The 20589-nt window shown below is 34.2% G+C and overlaps 1 protein-coding gene and 1 long non-coding RNA gene across 3 annotated transcripts in view; one reads left to right on the forward strand and one right to left on the reverse strand.

The window, feature by feature from the left end:
* MTF2 (metal response element binding transcription factor 2) overlaps window positions 1-20589 on the forward strand; it is a 59634-nt gene that overhangs the window by 23767 nt on the left and 15278 nt on the right. The window contains exons 2-10 of one of the 2 annotated variants that reach the window (XM_006190908.2): window positions 4862-4878; window positions 4959-5060; window positions 5180-5261; window positions 9160-9255; window positions 9494-9594; window positions 9981-10129; window positions 12027-12122; window positions 13013-13081; window positions 13901-14024. In XM_006190908.2, coding sequence (XP_006190970.1) covers window positions 9180-9255; window positions 9494-9594; window positions 9981-10129; window positions 12027-12122; window positions 13013-13081; window positions 13901-14024 — 615 coding nt within the window. In that variant the 5' untranslated portion in view covers window positions 4862-4878; window positions 4959-5060; window positions 5180-5261; window positions 9160-9179. Of the gene's footprint in view, window positions 1-4861; window positions 5061-5179; window positions 5262-9159; window positions 9256-9493; window positions 9595-9980; window positions 10130-12026; window positions 12123-13012; window positions 13082-13900; window positions 14025-20589 lie in introns of both variants that reach the window. The other variant, XM_006190904.2, reaches the window with a different exon arrangement.
* On the reverse strand, window positions 8785-14186 carry LOC116665884. The gene is made up of 3 exons (XR_004322654.1): window positions 14106-14186; window positions 11536-11541; window positions 8785-8795 (listed from the first exon to the last, which is right to left on the reverse strand). It is a non-coding gene; the product is annotated as an uncharacterized LOC116665884 (long non-coding RNA).

Below are 20589 nucleotides of genomic sequence, written 5' to 3' on the forward strand. Positions count from 1 at the left end.
CCTGGGGAAGTAATGGTAAACAAAATGGGGCAATCTTTTCCCTTTCAGAGTACAAACTAGTGGGTGAGGAGTAGATAAAGGCAAGTAAGTAGGCATATGGAGCACAGTGTGGGAAGTACAGTGATGAGAGAACTACGGTTTACTAAACGTCTAACCTGAACTTGGTGGATGGGCTTTGGGAAAGCAGCCTTAAGAAGGAAGGTCTAGCTGAGTCTTCCCTACCAAAATTTTGGGTGCTGAAGATAGGGATCTTGACTACCTTATTCACCAGGCCTCGAACAGGTACTTACCAAGTATTTATTGAAAGAAAAATAATTAACCTGAAATTGAGTTGTATTTTTTAATATTTCTTCTACCATTTTTGAGAAATTATACTTTTTCAAGTCTGAACCCATGTGTTTTAATGTTAGCCTTGTAGTAGTCCTCAGAGGTTATTTCAGACAGATGAAATAAACTGTCCATGGTCTCACCAGTAATACACATGTAGTGTTCTAGTTAGCTGGGAGGATAAATTGGGGAATGGGTGGGGAGGGAAAAAGCCACACTTTTTGAATTACGTACCCAATTCCCAAGTTCTTAAGTCAAGGTCTTATTTATTGCAGGATAGTAAACCAAGAAGGAAGAAGTGGCTAGAACCCTTGGTCTCCACTTGATTTCAAGGGAAGAAGCTGCTTTGTCCAGACAGTCTATTTCAAGATGGGTATCGGTGGTGGTGATGAGGAAAAAATGCCTGTCTAATAATGGTAGCATTATAGATAGAAGTAGTCTCTGTGTGTGTTGTCAAATAGTGTAGCAAATAGTGATCGTAGTAGTGAGTATTCTTGAAATATGATTTGACTCCTGCTACCGTTACCTGTATTGTATGTTTCTAGAGAGAAAGGAAGTGATCAGTGACAATATTGGGAGGGAAGTTCCTTAGAGGGGAAAATGTACACTGTTTATCCTAGTTACGTTTGAGGTGTGTGTTGTGGATCATTTGCCCTTTCTTTGTTTTCTCTAAAATTTCTTTGGGCAGAGGAATTTTAAAAGAGGGAAATACTTTTGTAAAATATCTGTTTATTAAAGTTGTTTTATGTAATACATGATTTATGTTTTCCGTGTTTGTATGGATAACTGGTGTATTCACCTTATAATGTGAATTAGAGTCTTGTTTACTCAGAGCAAAACTGAAATTATTTGTGCATAGTTATTTTTTAGAAAAAAAGTTACTTTAAATACAGATTTTTCTTTAATTGAGTTGAACTTTATAAATTCCATATAACCTTTCTGTCTTTTACGTACCCTGCCCTATATAGAGCATTGAGGATACAACTGAATGAGAGTATCACAGACATGCATTCCCTGGTGGAGTGTTTGGGTTGGTGGGGCAGTGTGTGTTTCCGTGGGTTTAAGACTAGGTGGGGAGGACTGTGCAAGTGGAGTCAGTTAAGTGTGTTTAACTTTTTCCCACAGATTTGGCTATGAATGGGCGGAAAAATAAGGGGAAGTGGTGGAAGGGGCACAAGGAATCAAGGAAATTTTAGTTCTCCTTTTTCCCCTCTACAACCCTTGCAAGTTTTTAAGAATGGGTGAATGCTAATGGGAAGGTGCCAATAGAAAGATTTGCTGAATGCTGGCTCTGGTCTATAGTTGTATAACCTTGGTGAAGTTGTTCAATCTGTTTTCTTAGAGTTGCAGTTTTTTCATTTGTAAAAAGGGATTTGTGATCATCATCTATAAAAGTGTCTTCATGGCATTGTTCTGAGTATTATCTCTCTTCCCCTTGCACAGTAAATGGCTCATAATAGGGGCTCAGAAATGATTTGCAAATGAATAAATATGCAGAAGGCTTAATATATGGTTGAGTACACAGTAGTTACTCAAGTAACTTTTCCCCAGAGGTTTGGTTGTGAATGGAAGGGGAAAAATTAAGGAGATAGTGGTGGGAAAGGGCATAAGAAATCAAGGGCAGCTGTTATTAGGTTAGATATCATTGAAACACAATACAGCAGGAATATTAACAGAAGCAAGTTGCAAGCAGTAGGAGATGGGAAAAAAATTTTAATGGTTCATTTCTTATGGTCTAAAGACCTTACTGTGTAGTGGGAGTAAGATGGTGGAGAGTAAGATGGAGACAGACGTTGCCATCAAAAAGAAAAAGGGAGAGAATTTGTTGAAGCAATAACAGAATGTAAGAAAGTATCTGGGAATGTTTGCAATTCTGATTTTTGTACATCTTGCACTCTGCAAATGGAAGAGTCTGGGCCCTCGTAGTCACCCTGGCATTCTATTGAGGTCATTTCTAACCTGTAACTATATTGCTCAGGCTTTTAAGTTACCCTTAGGGGAAGCAAAATCCCTCTGTGACCACTGAATTCTTAGCTTTCTAGAAAATTGCTTGCTGATAGAGTAATTTTCATACTGTTTTGAAGGTATTATATTGTTTTACTGTCTAGAGAAAGAAAGTTCTCAGCTTGGCATTGAGCATTCCTGCTGATAAAATTTATTGTAGTGATTCATCCATTTTTACTTCTCTCTAGCCCTCATCTTGTCAGACTTCTAATCCTTTTAATTATAGTACTGAAGTGTGGTCAGATTGTGTACCTTAGCATGAAACAAAGCTTCAAACTGTGCTAGTATTCTTCATTTTTGAGCATTCACAGTAAAACAAACAAAACACACGTGTAACACACATGCACATACAAATCCCTAATTCACTGAAGAACATTCTTCATGAAAGTAAAAATTATTTTCACTAAATCTTAATCTTGAATTTTAGGTTTTTAATATAGTATGTGATGAAATAGGAATTATATATAAGGTATTTATGCCATTGTTTGAGTTGCCAGCTAAAGTAACTTTCATGGAACACCATTTTGTACTTGAAACAACGACTAGCTTGGGTTTATGGTAGGTATTTTCTGAAAGTGATGCACTCACTTCACTTATATTTACTTTTTATTTACCATTTTTAGTTTTCTTGATTTGTTCCTATAGATTGGAGTGACTGTCTGGTGTTGTTACTTAAATAGTTTTGTTCCCACCACCTCCTTTGTGTTGTTACATTCCTATATGTTACAGGCCTAACAACTGCAGTTATATACATACTGTTTCATAGGCTTGCTTTAGAAGAAATATTCATTTATATTGTCTTTTATAATTACTCAGTTAACTTTTCCAGTGGGGGGTGTGTGTGTGTGTATTTGAATTTCTACCTTGGTTTACTTGATTTTAGTGCTAAGAACTTCCTTCAGTATTTCTTATAAGGTAGCTCTGTTAGCAACAGATTCTCTCAGTTTTTGTTTATCTGGGAGTATCTTTATTTCACCTTCATTTTTTAAAGACAGTTTTGCTGGGTATAAGATTCTTGACTGACAATTTTTTTCTCCCCTCAGCACTTTGAATGTCATCTCACTGCCTTCTGGCCTTCATTGTTTCTAATGACAATTTACTCTTATTAGGGTTTCCTTGTATGTGACGATTGATTGATTGATTGATTGATTGATTGATTGATTTCAAGATTTTCTCTTTGTCTTTCTACATTTTTACTGTGGTGTGTCTGAATGTAGATCTCTTTTGCAAACTCTTTGGAGTTTGTTTAGCTTCTTTGATGTATAGATTGATGATTTCTTGCAAATTTGGGATGATATTAGTTATTACTCCTTTGGATATTTTTTAAATGTAGTATATCTTTCAGACTGAAACTCTGTACCCTTTAAACACTAACTCCCCATGCCTCCCTCCTCCCAGCCCCTGGCAACCACCATTCTACTCTCTATCTCTATGAATTTGACTACTTTAATTACCTTGTGTAAGTGGAATTATACAATGTCCATCCTTTTTGTCTGGGTTATTTTGCTTTAGCATATTCAAGGTTCATTCATGTTATAGTTTGTGACAGAATTTCCCATAATTTGTCTGTTCTTAGGAATTGAAAATAGGTTTTCCCAATTGGAAACATTTTTTCTTCTCCATTTGTTTTGTTTGTTTTTACTTAAGTTTTGTGCTATTTTTGAATTATCATCTATCTAGTTTTACATATTGTTATATGTTTAATTAATAAAATAAATTGGGAAAGTGAAACCAAACAAATACTGCTTTGTTACCCCTATGAAAGTTGATGGTGATATGCTATGCTGTTTATGTAATAACTAATATATAAATTACAATGTAATTTTGGGGTCTTTTACTTAAAAAAATGTAAATGATCTTACATTTGGCTTCTTATTTGAATATGACTTTGTGAATTGGTGACTCTCAGGTTTTTTTTTAAACTTCCAGTCTACACATTTGCGGGATGGTGACATATTTCCATCAATAATGAGGCTTAATTCAGTAGTGACTCCCTGTAGGGGGATCACAGCTACCCTTCCAATGAGCTGAATATGCCCAGGTACCCAGAGTCACTGGTTAGTGTGATTTTTACATGTGGCATAATTGTTTTTATTCTTTCTCAAAAGCTTATGAAATTATGCCATGCAACTTCTGGTTTATCTAAACCCAGTCATGAGATTCAAGGCATTCTTTGCTCATGACCATGGCCTACCCACTTCTACTTAGAGCTGCTGTTTTGATGATAACTGCCCTGAATATGTTACCTTGGAGTGATTGCTGAATCTTGGCCTCACTTAAGGTTGACACTGAATGAATATTGAGAATTGCTATCATTTTGTTTTAAACCTCTTTGTTTCCAAAGAATATTTGTGATTTGAGGTACTTTTTTTTTTTTTTTTTAGATTGAGGTACTTGTTAATATTTTCCCTAAATTTAAGGGTTTTAATAAATAAAATTTTTTGATTAATACATGAAGTACATCACTGGTATAAAATAAGTTCTATAAGTAAATCAATCTTACACTTTTTTTTTTAAATCTCCTAAACAGAGACTCTACAGGGGCAGGTAATTCACTGGTCCACAAGCGGTCTCCTTTACGTCGAAACCAAAAGACCCCAACATCCTTGACCAAGCTGTCTTTACAGGATGGACATAAAGTCAAAAAGCCAGCATGTAAATTTGAAGAGGGTCAGGATGTCCTAGCTAGATGGTCAGATGGCTTGTTTTATCTTGGAACTATCAAAAAGGCAAGTTACCTTAATAAAGCTTTTGCTGTTTTTGCAGTTAACGTTCAATAATCTTTAATTTAAATTTAACTTTGTTTTTAATTTTAAAATATCATCATATGTTTTCCTCTTTATTTCAGATAAACATATTGAAACAGAGCTGCTTCATCATATTTGAAGACAGTTCTAAATCCTGGGTTCTCTGGAAGGACATTCAAACAGGCAGGTGCTAGCTACTATTTCTCTTGGACATGATTTATACTGCAATTTTAACTTCTTCGGCTTATCGTTTTCTAGTGTTGTCTGTTAAGTACAGTGTATTAAGATAACTCATGGTCACTTTTGAGGAGAGGCTAAAAGAAAATCAGTGTATTCTTCACAGTGTTCAGAGTGTTACAGTCTGTTATAGACCACGAGAGGAACAATTGCTCTGTTAGGATAGTGGTAAATTAGAGGAAGGGTGCATCACTGATACGCTTGTATAAATTATTGTTAGGACCCTTCTAAGAACTTTGAAGAAAAATTTTTAGCTACTAATATGAGTGATACTTTGAGTTTCACCTTAACTGTTACTTACATTAGTACGAAGTAACACAGAGAACTAGTATTTGTTGAGAACGTACTATTTGCCAGATGTTTGGGGGAATTTGAACATATTCATTAGCTTTAGAGTACTAGAGTATTCATTAATAAGAGTGGTTTAAAATTACTGCTTAATTACGGGTTTTTATGTTTAGATAGGAAAATGAGGCTGTATTTGGGTGCAGGTAAAAATGAATACTGGTGTGCTTTGTTTTGGTTATAGGTATGTTTCTCGTACTGCTTTTTGTGTTCTCAAACTGCAGTTGCTGTGTGCCCTTTGCATCTGTTAAGCACAGGTGTTATTCCAGGCATCTCTTTCATGGAAAGTGCTTTATTTATGAAAAATTGTGAATATTAAAAGTCAGAATATTTTTGCTATCCACTAAAACCCCACTTTTTAAAAAAAGTTTTTTGGGAGGGGTGTTAATTAGGTTTATTTTAAAATTTTTTCTTAATAGAGGTACTGGAGATTGAACCCAGGACCTCGTGCATGCTGAGCATGCTCTCTACCATTGAGCTGTACCCTCCCCTCAAAGCCCCACTTGTGGTTTTCTTTTTACTGGGTTGACGGGCCTGCACTAAGGCATTTTTATATCTCCCGTTGTAGAAAGGAGACATAAATTCCTTGAAGTATTTATCCATTGGGTTTTTAATTTGAATCCCAAGTGCAGCTTTATCCTGTGTTCTATTTCTTAATCTCACTGTTAATTTTTCTTAGAGAATAAAAAGTTTTGGGAAAGGAATTGGAATGTTCTCATTGCCATCTTTATACATGGTATTCAAGGATTAGGTGGGGAACTCAATAGCTGTTACCCTAGTAAAATGTCTTTCAGAGAAACTTACCATTTTTGGGACTGATCAGTTTAAAGGACTAAAATTAGGTTGTGAATCTCAAATTGAGGGGTCAGTGAGAAAAGGGGATAGGAGGAGGACAGGTGGTCTCCAACTGTAGTGACGTTGAACAGATCTTACTACCTGCATACAGAATTATTTCTTAGTGTAAGTATGGGTCTCTCTGCTGGAGCTGGAACATATTATACTGCTTCTGTTTCCCCTCTATTAGCTGTGTGTTCCTTTCAACTTTTCTGCATTTTTGAGGTTCCTATGGGTTAAATATAGATCTGGCTTTCTGTTTCCTTCTTCCCTCTCTCCCTGCTTCTTTCCTCCCCTCTTCCAGAAAGGAAGAAGGAAACCAGTTGTACCTAGAGGTAGAAAGTAGTAGTGAAAGTGAGGGGTCCTACTCGACACGTGGCCTGCCCAGTGCATCAGCTCCGTGGCCTGTGGTTCTTTCCTCACTGGCTCCTTTTTCTGTCATTAGAATTAGACAGGAGAGCTCCTGGGCCATTTAACTCTTTGCTAACACACAGAAAGTTGCACACCTGTAACTTGGAGTTGCTATAAAATGAACAAGTGAACCTGAAAATTGTGTTATGGTGTTACGGAAGATTCTAGTGTAGAGTGTAGCTTTGTATAGTAGTTATACATCAAAATAATACATTAGAGTAATTTCACTCATCTAATAAGAGCCTTTTAAAAAGTTCACATAAATAGGAGATCTCTAGTCATAGTAGTCAAAGAAATGTGCATTACAATGGGGAGATACTGTGTTAAAACCATTAAATAAATTTAAAAGGATTTTTAATTGTAATACCTAATACTGTTATAGTTTCTGTGAAAATGATACACTGCTGGTGGCAGTATAAATTTCTATTTTGGATATTACCTTAACAGTTGCATTAAATGCATAAAAATGTTTTATATGCTTTCATCTATATGGCAGTCATTTGTAGCAATTTATTCAAAAGAAATAATCCAAAAGTTAAAAATTTGGTTGAAAATACTTGCTGTAGCTTTATTTTAACAACAAAAAATGTGGCCTATCTAAATGAAATGCTTTATAATCAATTGGATTTAGAGTAAGGGGTACTTCAGAAGGCCACTAAGCTACACAGAAAGTTTTTGTAAACTTGATAAAAAAAGACATACTTGGGTTTCGCAAGTAAAGGCGGTTCTCTGCTTCCTCAGGATTGTTTCCTGAGGTGAACACTTTTGTCTGTTGGTTCAGCACCTCTTTTCTGAGGACCTGCCTTTCCCCACACCAGTCCATGTGGTTACAGTGAGAGTCAGATCAGGCACCTACCCCAATCTGGGGCTATTGGTCCTTTTCCAGGAAGTTGCAGATTTGGACTGAGAGGTTCTAGGCTGGTTGCTCTCCTGACTGAAACCTTAAACTAAGAAACTATGGGAAGCCACATCCAACCAAATGAACAAAGCCTGGGAGAGGAGAGAAGGGAGGAGGACAAAAGCCAAAACAAGGGGAAAAATGCAAAAAACGAACAAGCAAAAAATTTGATAACCTGCATATCTAAAAATAGAGGCGTAATTAGGTAAATTTGGTTCTTTCCACTGGATGGAATATTATGCAGCTATTAGAAGCCATAATTTTGAAAACTACAGTGTGAAAATGGTTTTGATGGAAGAAATATTACATAATATTAATGAAAGGAGGCATTTTACAGTGGAGAGAATGTGGACTCTGGTGTATCTGGGTTCGAATCTTAGCCTTGATGCTCTGTGACTGAGGGTCCTTGGGTTAGTTACTTTGTCTTTCTGAGCCTCAGTTCTTCTCTATGAATAAGATATTTATCTACCAAGTTGTAGAATTAAGCAAAATAATACGTATCAAGAGCCTAACAATCCTTGGTTCATAGCATAAAATTATACATTTTTTTATCATTGGTATGTGACTGAATCGTGTGTATTGGTATTTTAATGATGTATATTGAAATTGATGAGAAGAGAATATCGGAAATAATTGTGTTACAGTGGTAAAATTGTATTCTAAATTTGGAATAAAATTATTTTTAGAATAAAAATGTTTGAGGAAGAAATAACTTATCTAGTCAGGTGAAAAGTGTAATTAAGAACTGTGGAACCCCTAACTGTTGCAGTGGAATTTTGTTAAGGGTACATTATTGCACCATATTTCCAGATTTCAGAAGCTGGGGATTAAATAACTGGTATTCAGCCTTTTTTATAAATTAGTAAATAAAAAGAAATGTTATGAATCTAGAGAGAAAGGAGTCGTTGCTGTTTCCTTGCCCCTTTTCTTTAGTCTCATGACGTTTGGCAGTGTTGGGTGAGTGAATACGTGTGCATGGGTAGACGTGTGTTCTGGTGAGTAGTTCTAGTGTTTACAGAACATCCCCTTCTCTTGCCCTCCTCTCCCCTACGAGAATGGGCATATTAGCAGTGAATGATCCTGCCTGAGAACAGTTTAAATTATGCCCTCTGCCAAAAAGCAGATTAAATTATGAATGTAGATAGTAAGGCATCTTAAATTAGAGGTGGGAAGAACACAGATAGGGAGCAGAGACAGCATTTTGTGTATAGTACTTTGCTCTGAGAAGATGCCATTATGATCTAGTGAACAAACATTGTGGATATGGGCCACTTACTGGGTCAAAAAACTAGTTTTGTTATATGAAACAATTCTTTATTATGCCTGTCTTTTTAAGGTATATTTTAAATATTTCAGGAGCCACTGGAAGTGGGGAAATGGTCTGTACAATATGTCAAGAAGAGTATTCAGAAGCTCCCAATGAAATGGTTATATGTGATAAGTGTGGCCAAGGTAAACATTGACTTCTTTGAATCTTGTGGGAAAGTTTTGTTTTATACTTAATACCCCTGTTGAAGATTAATGATTAAAAATTCTTTACGTTGGTAATTTGAAGCTGTTACCATAAGTTTATTCATCAGTTGTAAATGTATTAATGTAGGAAAAGAGAATACTAAAATGCCTTCTTGAAATTGTGTTGCAGTATTTATTAATAAAATAGCATTTGCTTTATGCTTTTTTTGATATTAAGGATACCATCAGTTGTGTCACACACCTCATATTGATTCCAGTGTGATTGATTCAGATGAAAAATGGCTCTGTCGACAGTGTGTTTTTGCAACAACAACAAAGGTATCTTTTAAGTGTTTTGGGCTAAAGCCCTAAATGGAATTTATAAGGCACTATCAACGTAATGACTGTACGTTGAAAGTTTAGTTGAATGAAGTAAGCAATCAGCGCTGGGTAGAGAGAGGTGCTGCTGTTGTTTGACTCGTGATGCTTAAGTGACTTGCAGCTACTCTTACACTTGTTTTCTGATAGTGGTCTTGGAATTGGGGCAATAATTTGAAAGAAAAGACAAAATAAATAAAGATTATTATTGGTCAAACAGTTTGTGATATGGTAAGAAATTTAGAATCAAAATTTCTTCAGAAGTTTCAGAAGCATTTTAAAATTACAGAATTGTATTTAAAATTTTATCCTTCACTCTTTTAAATAACTTTTTTCCCCTAATATAGAGGGGTGGTGCGCTTAAGAAAGGACCAAATGCCAAAGCATTGCAAGTCATGAAGCAGACGTTGCCCTACAGTGTGGCAGACCTCGAATGGGACGCGGGTCATAAAACCAACGTCCAGCAGTGTTACTGCTATTGTGGAGGCCCTGGAGAGTGAGTAAACACAGATGCTTGATGCCCTTAAAGTAACTTTTAATTGCTTATATTGTCTACTCTGTTTTTGTTGATTGTGGTTGTGCGAGTGATAATGAATTGTAAATGCATGAAAATAACAATGAAGGAAAGTAGAGGCTGTAGTTTTATTCATCTTTATCATTAAATATTTGCTGTATAAATGAGTTAGAGTTCTACCTAAGAATGTTTAGAACTTCAGCTTCTGATCACTAGTTCTCATTCTGCTCTTTGGAATCAAACACGTATATCTTATCTTTCTTGTGAGGTAGCTCTTAAAATATTTCAATCCAGTCATCATATTTCCTGTTCCTATGGCTTACATACCAAGTGTTCTCTTTTCTAGGCTAAAATCTCCATTCCCATAAAACATTCTTTATGATATGCTTTCCAAACTCTGTTGCTCTCCAGGTTTTGAAATTTTACTCTTGAAATACGGTGCCATGATGAGAAAACGCAGTGTTTCCAGAAATAGTCTGCCAGAATGTAATGCGGCTATTAGAGTGGACATTATGCTTCTGTTGTTGTGAAGAGAGATTTTATTACCTCTGTTTGGTTGTCCCATCATATTCTTTTGTCTCATTTTGGGTTGTAGGTGGTCACCTGAAACATTTAGTTCTTTTTTTCATACAAGCTGATATTAATCCAAATTGTTTATAGTATTTGTAGTACATTTTTTAAAATGTACATTAACATCTAACTCTAGTTAAATTGTAATTATTGGTTTCTTGTATCTTTTTCCTTATCGGACTCTGTGCTTCTCTTAAGACAGGAACGCTGTCTAGGAGAATGCTGGGGCATAAAAGGTGTCCAGGGATGAAGATGTGAATAAGTGAATGTATAAATGAATGGACTTTTAGTTCTTCATTCTACCTTGTTTCTAATCTTACAGAATTTTTATTTGTAGTTTAAAAGTTTTATAACATTTTTCAGTTTTAGTCACCTACATTTTTAAGAAGCATTCTGTCTGGTTTCTTTGAATCACTTATAAAAGAGATACAGTGAACCTAGAGATTGATCTTTCTCCTTTACTTATTAATACCTTGCATTTAAAGTATTGTTCAAAGTAGGTGGAAACCATTACAGACATTATTTTATGAGGCCGATTGTTCGTTGTTACTTTAAAGACCATGACTACGTCAACTATGTTATGTTTGATATTGCTAACACTTTAATTTTAGCTCCTAAAGTACCTGGCACATAGTATTCATTAGTCTTTTGATTGAATGATTTTTAATAGTAGTCTTGCCTTTGCCTGTGTATGGCTTAAAATTCGCTTGGGGCTCACTTATTAAGCAAAAGAATTATTCAGAGAAAAGGCATTATTTGAATGGCAGATAAGGATATTAATATATTTAAATCATGTACTATAGATTCAGTTTTTGTACCTTCAGCTATTAAAAAGAACAGAATCTGTCATAAAGCCTTTACACCTGGTAGAATTTTAGATTTTTAATTATTAAAATTTATTAAATTGGCATATCCCTTCTCATTTTATAATGAGCAAGAATAAGAGAAATGCAGTGAAAGCATAAAGCTGTCTATGGCCATTTGGTATATGGGGCAAATAGTTCTACACATTAGTGACCTCTCAGACTGTCAGTGTCAGAAGCTTGTGCTTTGACAAGGATTCGTTCCTAGTGTAGGAACCAGGCACTTGTTGACAAGAAATAGTAAATGCCACTTTTAAGAGTTTGTAAATTCTCATGAATAAAAGAGAGGAGGAAATGGTCAGTATTAATAACCTTTTGGGGAAGAAAAAATTAAACACTTCTTGTATCAGAAATGTAATACTATAATCAGAACTATATTCTGCATAGTGCCACTTTAAAAAAAGTCATGAAAAGTAGTCATTCTCATCTTAACTCTTTTCTTACAGCTGGTATTTAAAGATGCTCCAATGCTGCAAATGTAAGCAGTGGTTTCATGAAGCTTGTGTGCAATGCCTTCAAAAGCCAATGCTGTTTGGAGACAGGTGAGACGGGCATTTGCGTTTTACTGATTAATTTTTTTAGTTTTTTAAAAATAGTGGCTGTGTTTGCATTTTCACATTTCTTAAAGTTTTAACAGTGATTTGTAAAAGGTTCACCTTACAGGGAAAATGCTGAATAATACACTTAAATTATGGGTAATTTTTAAAAACACATAATATTTATACTTCTGGATATTATTGCAGAAAGTTTTTAAGTATTCAGTCAGTGATTTATAATTGCTCCTATTACCCCACAATACTCTAAAGTATTCTCATTGGTCCTTTCTTTTAAAGAACCTCAAAGGGATCCTGTGACAGAAAGTTGGAAAGGGCAACAGAACCTTGCACACAATTTTACACCTTAGATCTAAAAAATTTCTAAAGGCAGACCTTTGCATTAGGTGAATGTGAAATAGCAGAGAGTTCTAAGAAGAAAAAATTACGTGTGGCATCAGAAACCCTGGGTTTAAATCTTAGCTTATGCCACTTGGTATTTTTCTGACCCTAGGAAGGTCAACTTGTCTGCTCTGGGTTTATTTTACCAGATTGTTTTGAGCATTGAAAGTAACAGTGTTCATGGGGGCATACATCACAATCCCTGGTGTACACAGTCATTCGTAAAGTATACCTGTATATGAATCTGTATGTGAACTCTGAAGGTGTCTGATGTTTAAAGAAATTGCCTCTTCCCCCCCAGATACAAACTATTTCGTTATTTGTCATTACTGGAACAGAAATTCTTTAAATCACAGCGTCATGATTCAAATTCTATTTTGCTTTGTATATCAGTCCTTATGTCATTTGGAGGATATGTACTTGCTGAGTGTTAATTTTAATTGTTAAATAATTTCTATGGTCTCTTGATTACTCAGTATGCAACTTTTTCCCCGTAGGTTTTATACATTTATTTGCTCTGTCTGCAGTTCTGGACCAGAATACCTCAAACGTCTACCATTACAGTGGTAAGTATGGACATTTCTGATGTGGAACAAAAAAGAGCCATATTTTTAAGCCTACAGGATGAAGCTTTATATACATTTACTTGGCTTAAATAAAAATTTCTTCTTTATGTCTGGCTTTATTTCTTTTCCTGTATTTAATCTTTAAGCCTGAGGTCATTTCCCCAAGAATTATCTAGATTTATTGCTCAAGTAATAAGGCCCTTCAGTTTCTAATGGCATAAAAAGTAACTTTCAAATATTTTTTAGAATTTCTAGTTCTTTTGGACCTTCAGCATAGCATACAGTAGAAGAGAGAAAAGTCTTATAACAAATACGATGATTTCTGCCTCAGTTTAGTAATTCTTAGGCATGGAAAGTACGTGAATTTTTGAGATTTCCTGAAAATGCTTATAGTAGGACTTAGAAATTTTTGTTAAATGTTTTATATATTTTAGGAGAAGGTAAGATTTAACTCATGAATCAGATAAAGTGTGTTAATGTATGATTAATTTTTTAGTGTGTATGTAATAATGAAAAGACATGAATTGTTAGACTGTAAGTTATTTTTTCTTAAAGTCAGATCTTTGAATGCATTTTAAGAAATAAAATATCTTTTAGTCTTTAGTTACTATTCAGGATAAGTAAATGTTAATATTTTTCATTTATTTTCACATGTAATGATTTATTGTGACTATGACATATATTAACCCTCTGTTCATCCAAATACTTCACTTTGGATTTTTTAACTGCTGGTTTTATAAAAATATTGTGTGATTTTTTTTTTTCAAACAATAACCAAAAACATTGTTTTCATATATTTTGATTATTTTTGGACTCCAGGGTAGATATAGCACACCTATGCCTTTACAACCTAAGTGTTATTCACAAGAAGAAATACTTTGATTCTGAACTTGAGCTTATGACATATATTAATGAAAACTGGGATAGATTGCACCCTGGAGAGGTAGGTGGTCTTAGAGCTAACTTCACTAGCTACTTGATGTCTTTTTTGTTGTGTTTTGTTTTTGTTAAAAGCAACCAAGACACGTGTGTAAGCCATGCAGCTAAAGTAGCATTTCATTTTTAGTTAGGGAGAAATAACTTTGGTAACCACATTAGGATCAGCCCTCATTCTCCTATTCGTTGCCTATTGACTGAAGGGAAGATGTAAGAGAAGTAAATTGCTTGATTTTTCCATTTCCTGTATCTGTAGTTAAAGATAAAAAGGAGAGAGAAATCCTTATTATTGATATCTTATGGTTTTTCCTCCTTTTGTTCTAAGTTTTCTATAAACTTAGAGATGTAACCAACACTCTTCCTTCCTCTCTTGTTGGTACTCTTTTATCTCTTTGACTTCCAGGAATGGTGGGACCCAGAAATAATGTCACAATAATGAGCTAGAGAGTGTAGCTACTGAGTTGGAGCTTATCCCCCTCATTCTGGCATTTCATTTTGCTTTACATTTGCAAAGTGCAACCACTCATGCTGGTTTACAAAGTGTCTTTTTTAAAAAAAAAAAAAGCAATATAAAAGTTAACGCATGATCATTGAAGATTTTGAAACTACAGAATAGCACAAAGAAGTAACTAGAATAACAATAATATTTACCTTTTTTTTAGCATTTATTTAGACTTATTGAACTACAGGTATTAATTACTCTTAGGTTAACTAAAAATTTTATTTTATAATGTGTGGAATTAGATGTGTGAATTTTAGTCATGTATTACTTCTTGAGGTAAAAATTATGTAAATGGATTTGAAATTTAGGAAAAATTTCTGCATTTGTAGCTTTTACACATGAGTCAGTTTATAAGGTTCATGTCAAACAGGACATGAAAGGTTTTGTTATTGTTGTTTTGGGGGGTTTATGGGGCATCACCAAGTGCATAATGCACATTTACTTAAAAGTTGGTTAGTGTAGATCAGTTGCATAAAATAAACACCTGTGGAATACTTAGATTTTAAAATCAAAGATATTAAAATAAATTGAGGTAAGATGTTTTGAGTGTTAGAAATTGGAACATAATACTCTTATTTTCTGTTAAAAGCTGTTTTTTTCAGATGCTATTTGGGAAAAAGTGAGCAACTTATAAATTCGGTACATTTTAATGAACCGATTAGTAATAGAAAAATGTGTAAGGCACTAATAACTATAGTGTTCTTTATAGTCACCTTAATATTTAATGTTCTAATATGTTCATTTGAAATTCTTTCTAGCTGTGGTTCTTTTAGCACTTCAGATATCACATCTGTATTGCTGTTAATATGCTTTATGTTTTACATGATTGAATTCTGCATTAGTTACTTCATGTAGACAGTCGGCATGTGTGTAAAAACTCAAATTGTTTTATTTATTTAAAATGCTATGATTTCTTAATTACAAACATAATATTTAGATTTTATTAAAGAGGCTGAAAATAGAAAATAATAAAAATTATAGTCTGTTTTTGAAAAATGAGTTCAATTTATGAATTTCAGTTATCTGAGTTCCAGCTGAACTTTTGATATATATCAGAAAAAGTTTATTTCAGCAGTAGAGACATGGTTTTATTTTCTGTAGCCTGTGAAATAATGTCTTACAAATAAGAAATTTCAATTTCTTTGCAAAAATGAGAAAATGTATCTCTTTGTATTTAAAAATAAGAGAAGAATGATTACAATCTAATAAAACTTTACAAAAGAAAAGTTTTGCTTTTTGGAGGAGTGTTTCCATTTTTTTGAACCATCAGATTTATTATCAGAGCAAGTAACTTTCTAATCACTTCTCATTGCTCTTTCTCTGCATTAAAAAAAGAAAATATTCAGACTTCTTAGGTTAGCCACCCCATCCTCAGACCAGTTAATTACAGATATAATTCTAGGTTTTAATTCTCTGTAGTAATATTTTACATCTTAATATTGTAATTATAATTGGTTTTTAGAGTGACATTTTAATAATAAAGAGACCATAGAATTTATGTCAGTAATATTTATTCAGTGATTTTCATTTAGTTTACTTTTAAATGTTTGTGATAATAGAAACAAAGATAATACAAATATTGTATTACTCCAAATTATTAAAGTAGTAAATCTTCAGTTAATTGAAATTGAATTGCAGGCTGAATTTTGTCACTAACCCAAAATTAAGTTAACAAAAATTTCTTTCTTATTTATATTTGTATTCAAAATCTTTTTATAAAATAACATTAATTATAGTTTTTCCTCTGTATCCATGAGGGATTGGTTCCAGGACCCCCTTTGGATGCCAAAATCTGAGGATACTCAAGTCCCTTATATAAAATGATGTAGTACATAGAACCACACAAAAATCTATGGGATGCAGCAAAAGCACTCCTAAGGGGGAAGTTCATAGCAATACAGGCCTTCCTCAAAAAATAAGAACAATCTCAAATAAACAACCTAACCTATCACCTAAAAAAAATAGAAAACGAAGAGCAAACAAAACCTCAAGTCAGCAGAAGGAAAGAATATAAACATCAGGGAGGAATAAAATAAAATAGAGATTTCAAAAATGATTGAAAAATTTCAATCAAACCAAGAGCTCGTTTTCTGAAAGAGTAAACAAAATTGGCAAACCTCTGTCCAGGCTCACCAAGAAGAAACGGGAGAGGACACACATAAACAAAATGAGAAAGGAAAATGGAGAAATTACAGTCAATACTACAGAAATACAAAAAACCATAAGAGAATACTATGAACAGCTATATAGAAACAAATTGGACAACCTAGTAGAAATGGACAAGTTTCCGGAAACATACAGTCCATGAAGACTGAACCAGGAAGAAATAGACCACTTGAACAGACTGATCACTAGAAGTAGAATCAGCACTAAAAAACCTCCCTACAAACAAAGGTCCAGGACCAGATGGCTTTACTGGGGAATTCTACCAAATATAAAAAGGAGGACTCATACTGATCCTTCTGAAATTCTTCCAAAAGATTGAGAAGGAAAGAATACTCCCAAATTCATTCTGTGAAGCCACTGTCACCCTGATACCAAAACCAGACAAAGACACTAACAGAAAAGAAAATGACAGGCCAATATCTTTGATGAACATAGATGCAAAACTCCTCAACAAAGTATTAGTAAACAGAATCCAACAACACATAAAAAAGATTATACACCATGATCAAGTTGGATTCATCCCAGGGACACGAGGATGGTTCAGCATATGCAAGTCAATCAATGTGGTACACAGCACATCAACAAGAGAAGGGACAAAATCACATGATCATCTCAATAGATGCATAAAAAGCATTTGATGAATTTCAGCACCCATTTATGATAAAAAATAAAAAAGCCCTTACCAAAGTGGGTATAGAGGAAACATATCTCAACATATTAAAAGCTATTTATAACAAACCTACAGCCAGCATAATACTCAGTGGTGAAAAACTGAAAGCCTTCCCACTAAAATCGGGAAAAGACAAGGATGCCCACTCTCACCACTTATATTCAACATAGTTTTGGAATTCCTAGCCACAACAATCATGCAAGAAAAAAATAAAAAGGATCCAAATTGGAAGAGAAGAGGCAAAATTGTCACTATATGCAGATCACATGATACTGTGTATAAAAAACCCTAAAAGCTCCACACGAAGACGACTAGAGCTGATAAAAGTATTTAGCAAGGTAGCAGGATACAAGATTAACATACAGAAATCAATTGTATTTCTTTACACTAGCAATGAAATACCAGAGAAAGAGAGTAAAGAAACAATCCCTTTTAAAATCACATCCAAAACAAGATATTTAGAAATAAATCTGACCAAGGAGGTGAATGGCTTATACGTGGAGAACTACAAAACATTGACTAAGGAATTAAAGATGACTCAAAGAAATGGAAAGATATCCCATGCTTTTGGAATCAAAGAATCAATATTGTTAAAATGGTCATACTGCTCAAGGCAATCTGCAGATTTAATGTGATTCCTATCAAATTACTAATGACATTTTTTCACAGAACTAGAACAAATAATCCTTAAATTTGTATGGAATCACAAAAGACCCAGAATTGCCAAAGCAGTACCAAATAAAAAGAGCAAAGCTTGGAGGTATAACCCTCCCAGACTTCAGACATTACTACAGAGCTGCAGTAATCAAAACAGCATGGTATCAGCACAAAACAGACATGGATCAACAGAACAGAATAGAGAGCCCAGAAATAAACTCACAGACCGACACTAATTTGATCTTTCACAAAGGAGGCATGACAATACAATGGAGAAAAGACAGTCTCTTCAGCAAGTGATGTTGGGAAAACTGGACAGTTGCATGTAAATCAGTGAAGTTAGAACACTCCCTCACACCATACACAAAAATAAACTCAAAATAGTTTAAAGGCTTAAAATAAGACAAGACCATATAAACCTAGAAAAAAACATAGGCAAAACATTCTCTGACATAAATCTTAGCAATGTTCTCCTAGGGCAGTCTACCCAGGCAATACAAATAAAAGCAAAAATAAGCAAATGGGGCCTAATTAAACTCAAGCTTTTGCAGAGCAAAGGAAAGCATAAGCATAAACAAAACAAATTGACAATGTATGTAATGGGAGAAAATATTTGCAAATGATGCAACTGACAAAGGCTTAATTTCCAAAATACATAAACAGCTTATCCAACTTAATAACAACAACAAAAAAACCAAACAACCCAATCGAAAAATAGGCAGAAGACTTAAACAAGCAATTTTCCGATGAAGACATACAAATGGCCAATAGGCACATGAAAAAAATGCTCAGTATCACTAATTATCTGAGAAATGGAAATCAAAACTACAATGAAGTATCACCTCCCACCAGTCAGAATGGCCGTCATTAAAAAGTCTGCAAACGATAAATGCTGGAGAGGGTGTAGAGAAAAGGGAACCCTCCTGCACTGTTGGTGGGAACATAATTTGGTGCAGCCATTATGGAAAACAGTATGGCAGTTCCTCAAAAAATGAAAAATAGACTTACCATATGATCCAGCAATCCCACTTCTGGTCATATATCTGGAGGGAACTCTTAATTCGAAAAGATACATGCACCTCAGTGTTCACATCAGCGCTACATGCAATAGCCAAGAAATGGAAGCAACCTAGATGTCCATCGAAAGACAGCTGGACAATGAAGTTGTGATATACTTACACAATGTAATACTACTCAGCCATAAAAAAAGAATAAAATAATGCCATTTGCAGCAACATGGATGGACCCTGGAGATTGTCATTCTAAGTGAAGTAAGTCAGAAAGAGAAAGAAAATACGGTATGATATCACTCATATATGGAATTTTAAAAAAGAATAAGGAAGATACTAATGAACTCATCTACAAAACAGAAACAGACTTGCAGACATAGTAAACAAGCTTATGGTTATGGGGAAAGGGGATGTGAAGGGATAAATTTGGGAGTTTGAGATTTGCAAATGTTAGTCACTATATATATAAAAATAGATTTAAAAAATTCTGTATAGCATGGGAACTATATCCAATATCTTGTAATAACCTTTAATGAAAAAATATGAAAACAAATACATGATACAAATATGCATGACTGGCACATTATGTTGTCCACCAGAAACTGACACATTGTAACTGACTATACTTCACTTTGTAAAAAAGTGACATAATACTGTTGGCCCTTCGTATCTGATTGATTTTCTCTGATTGGAAACCATAGATTTGAACATTAGTTCTTATTATACATAATATAGATTACATGACAAAAGACGTTTGCTCTAGAGGTTTCTCCTTAAAAATGAAACAAAACAGAAAAATAGTTGCAATTTACTCTCTTAAATGTGGAGTTTCTTCCTCTACCCGCCATCTAGGTAAAACGAAAGAAATCTTGTGATTTGACAAGTTGATTGAGATTTTTATGGAATTTTATTTAGAAATATATGATGGACGCCTAGCCTCAGAGAGGCAGTCATTTATACTTAAGCATTTCTGAGCTAAGTTATAACTTAATTTTACATATGATGACATTGACTAAACTAATGGTATTACTGTGTTGTTTTGGAAGCCTGATAAATACTTACTTAGATTTCTGGTTACTTGGAGCAGTCTTAAAATGAATCAATTGTATCTGTTTAGTATATTGTGCTTTTTAAAAATTGTTATAAAGGAAATATTGTGACCTCTTTTAATAACAAAAAGAAATTTCAAAAATACTAAACATTTTAGAGAGTACAGTTAACTCTTGAAGAATGCAAAGTTAGAGGCACCGACACTCTTCGCAGTCAGAAATCGCATGTAACTTTACAGTCGGCTGGCCCTGTCTGCAGCTCTGCATACACAGATTTAACCAACCACAGCATAGTACTGTAGTATGTATTCAGTGAAAAGAATCCGTGTGTAAGTGGGCCCACACAGGTCATACCCATGTTGTTCAGGGGTCAACTGTATATCCTTTTATACCAGGAGGCAAATTTAGCATTTATATATTATATATCTTGTTCTTAGTTGATTAATTTCACCATTGCTGTGAAGAGAAGCTGAAACTTTTAGAACATAATGATAATTTTGTATCATTTTCTATGTGAT

Source organism: Camelus ferus, chromosome 9 (assembly GCF_009834535.1).
Source record: "Camelus ferus isolate YT-003-E chromosome 9, BCGSAC_Cfer_1.0, whole genome shotgun sequence".
NCBI lineage: Eukaryota > Metazoa > Chordata > Mammalia > Artiodactyla > Camelidae > Camelus > Camelus ferus.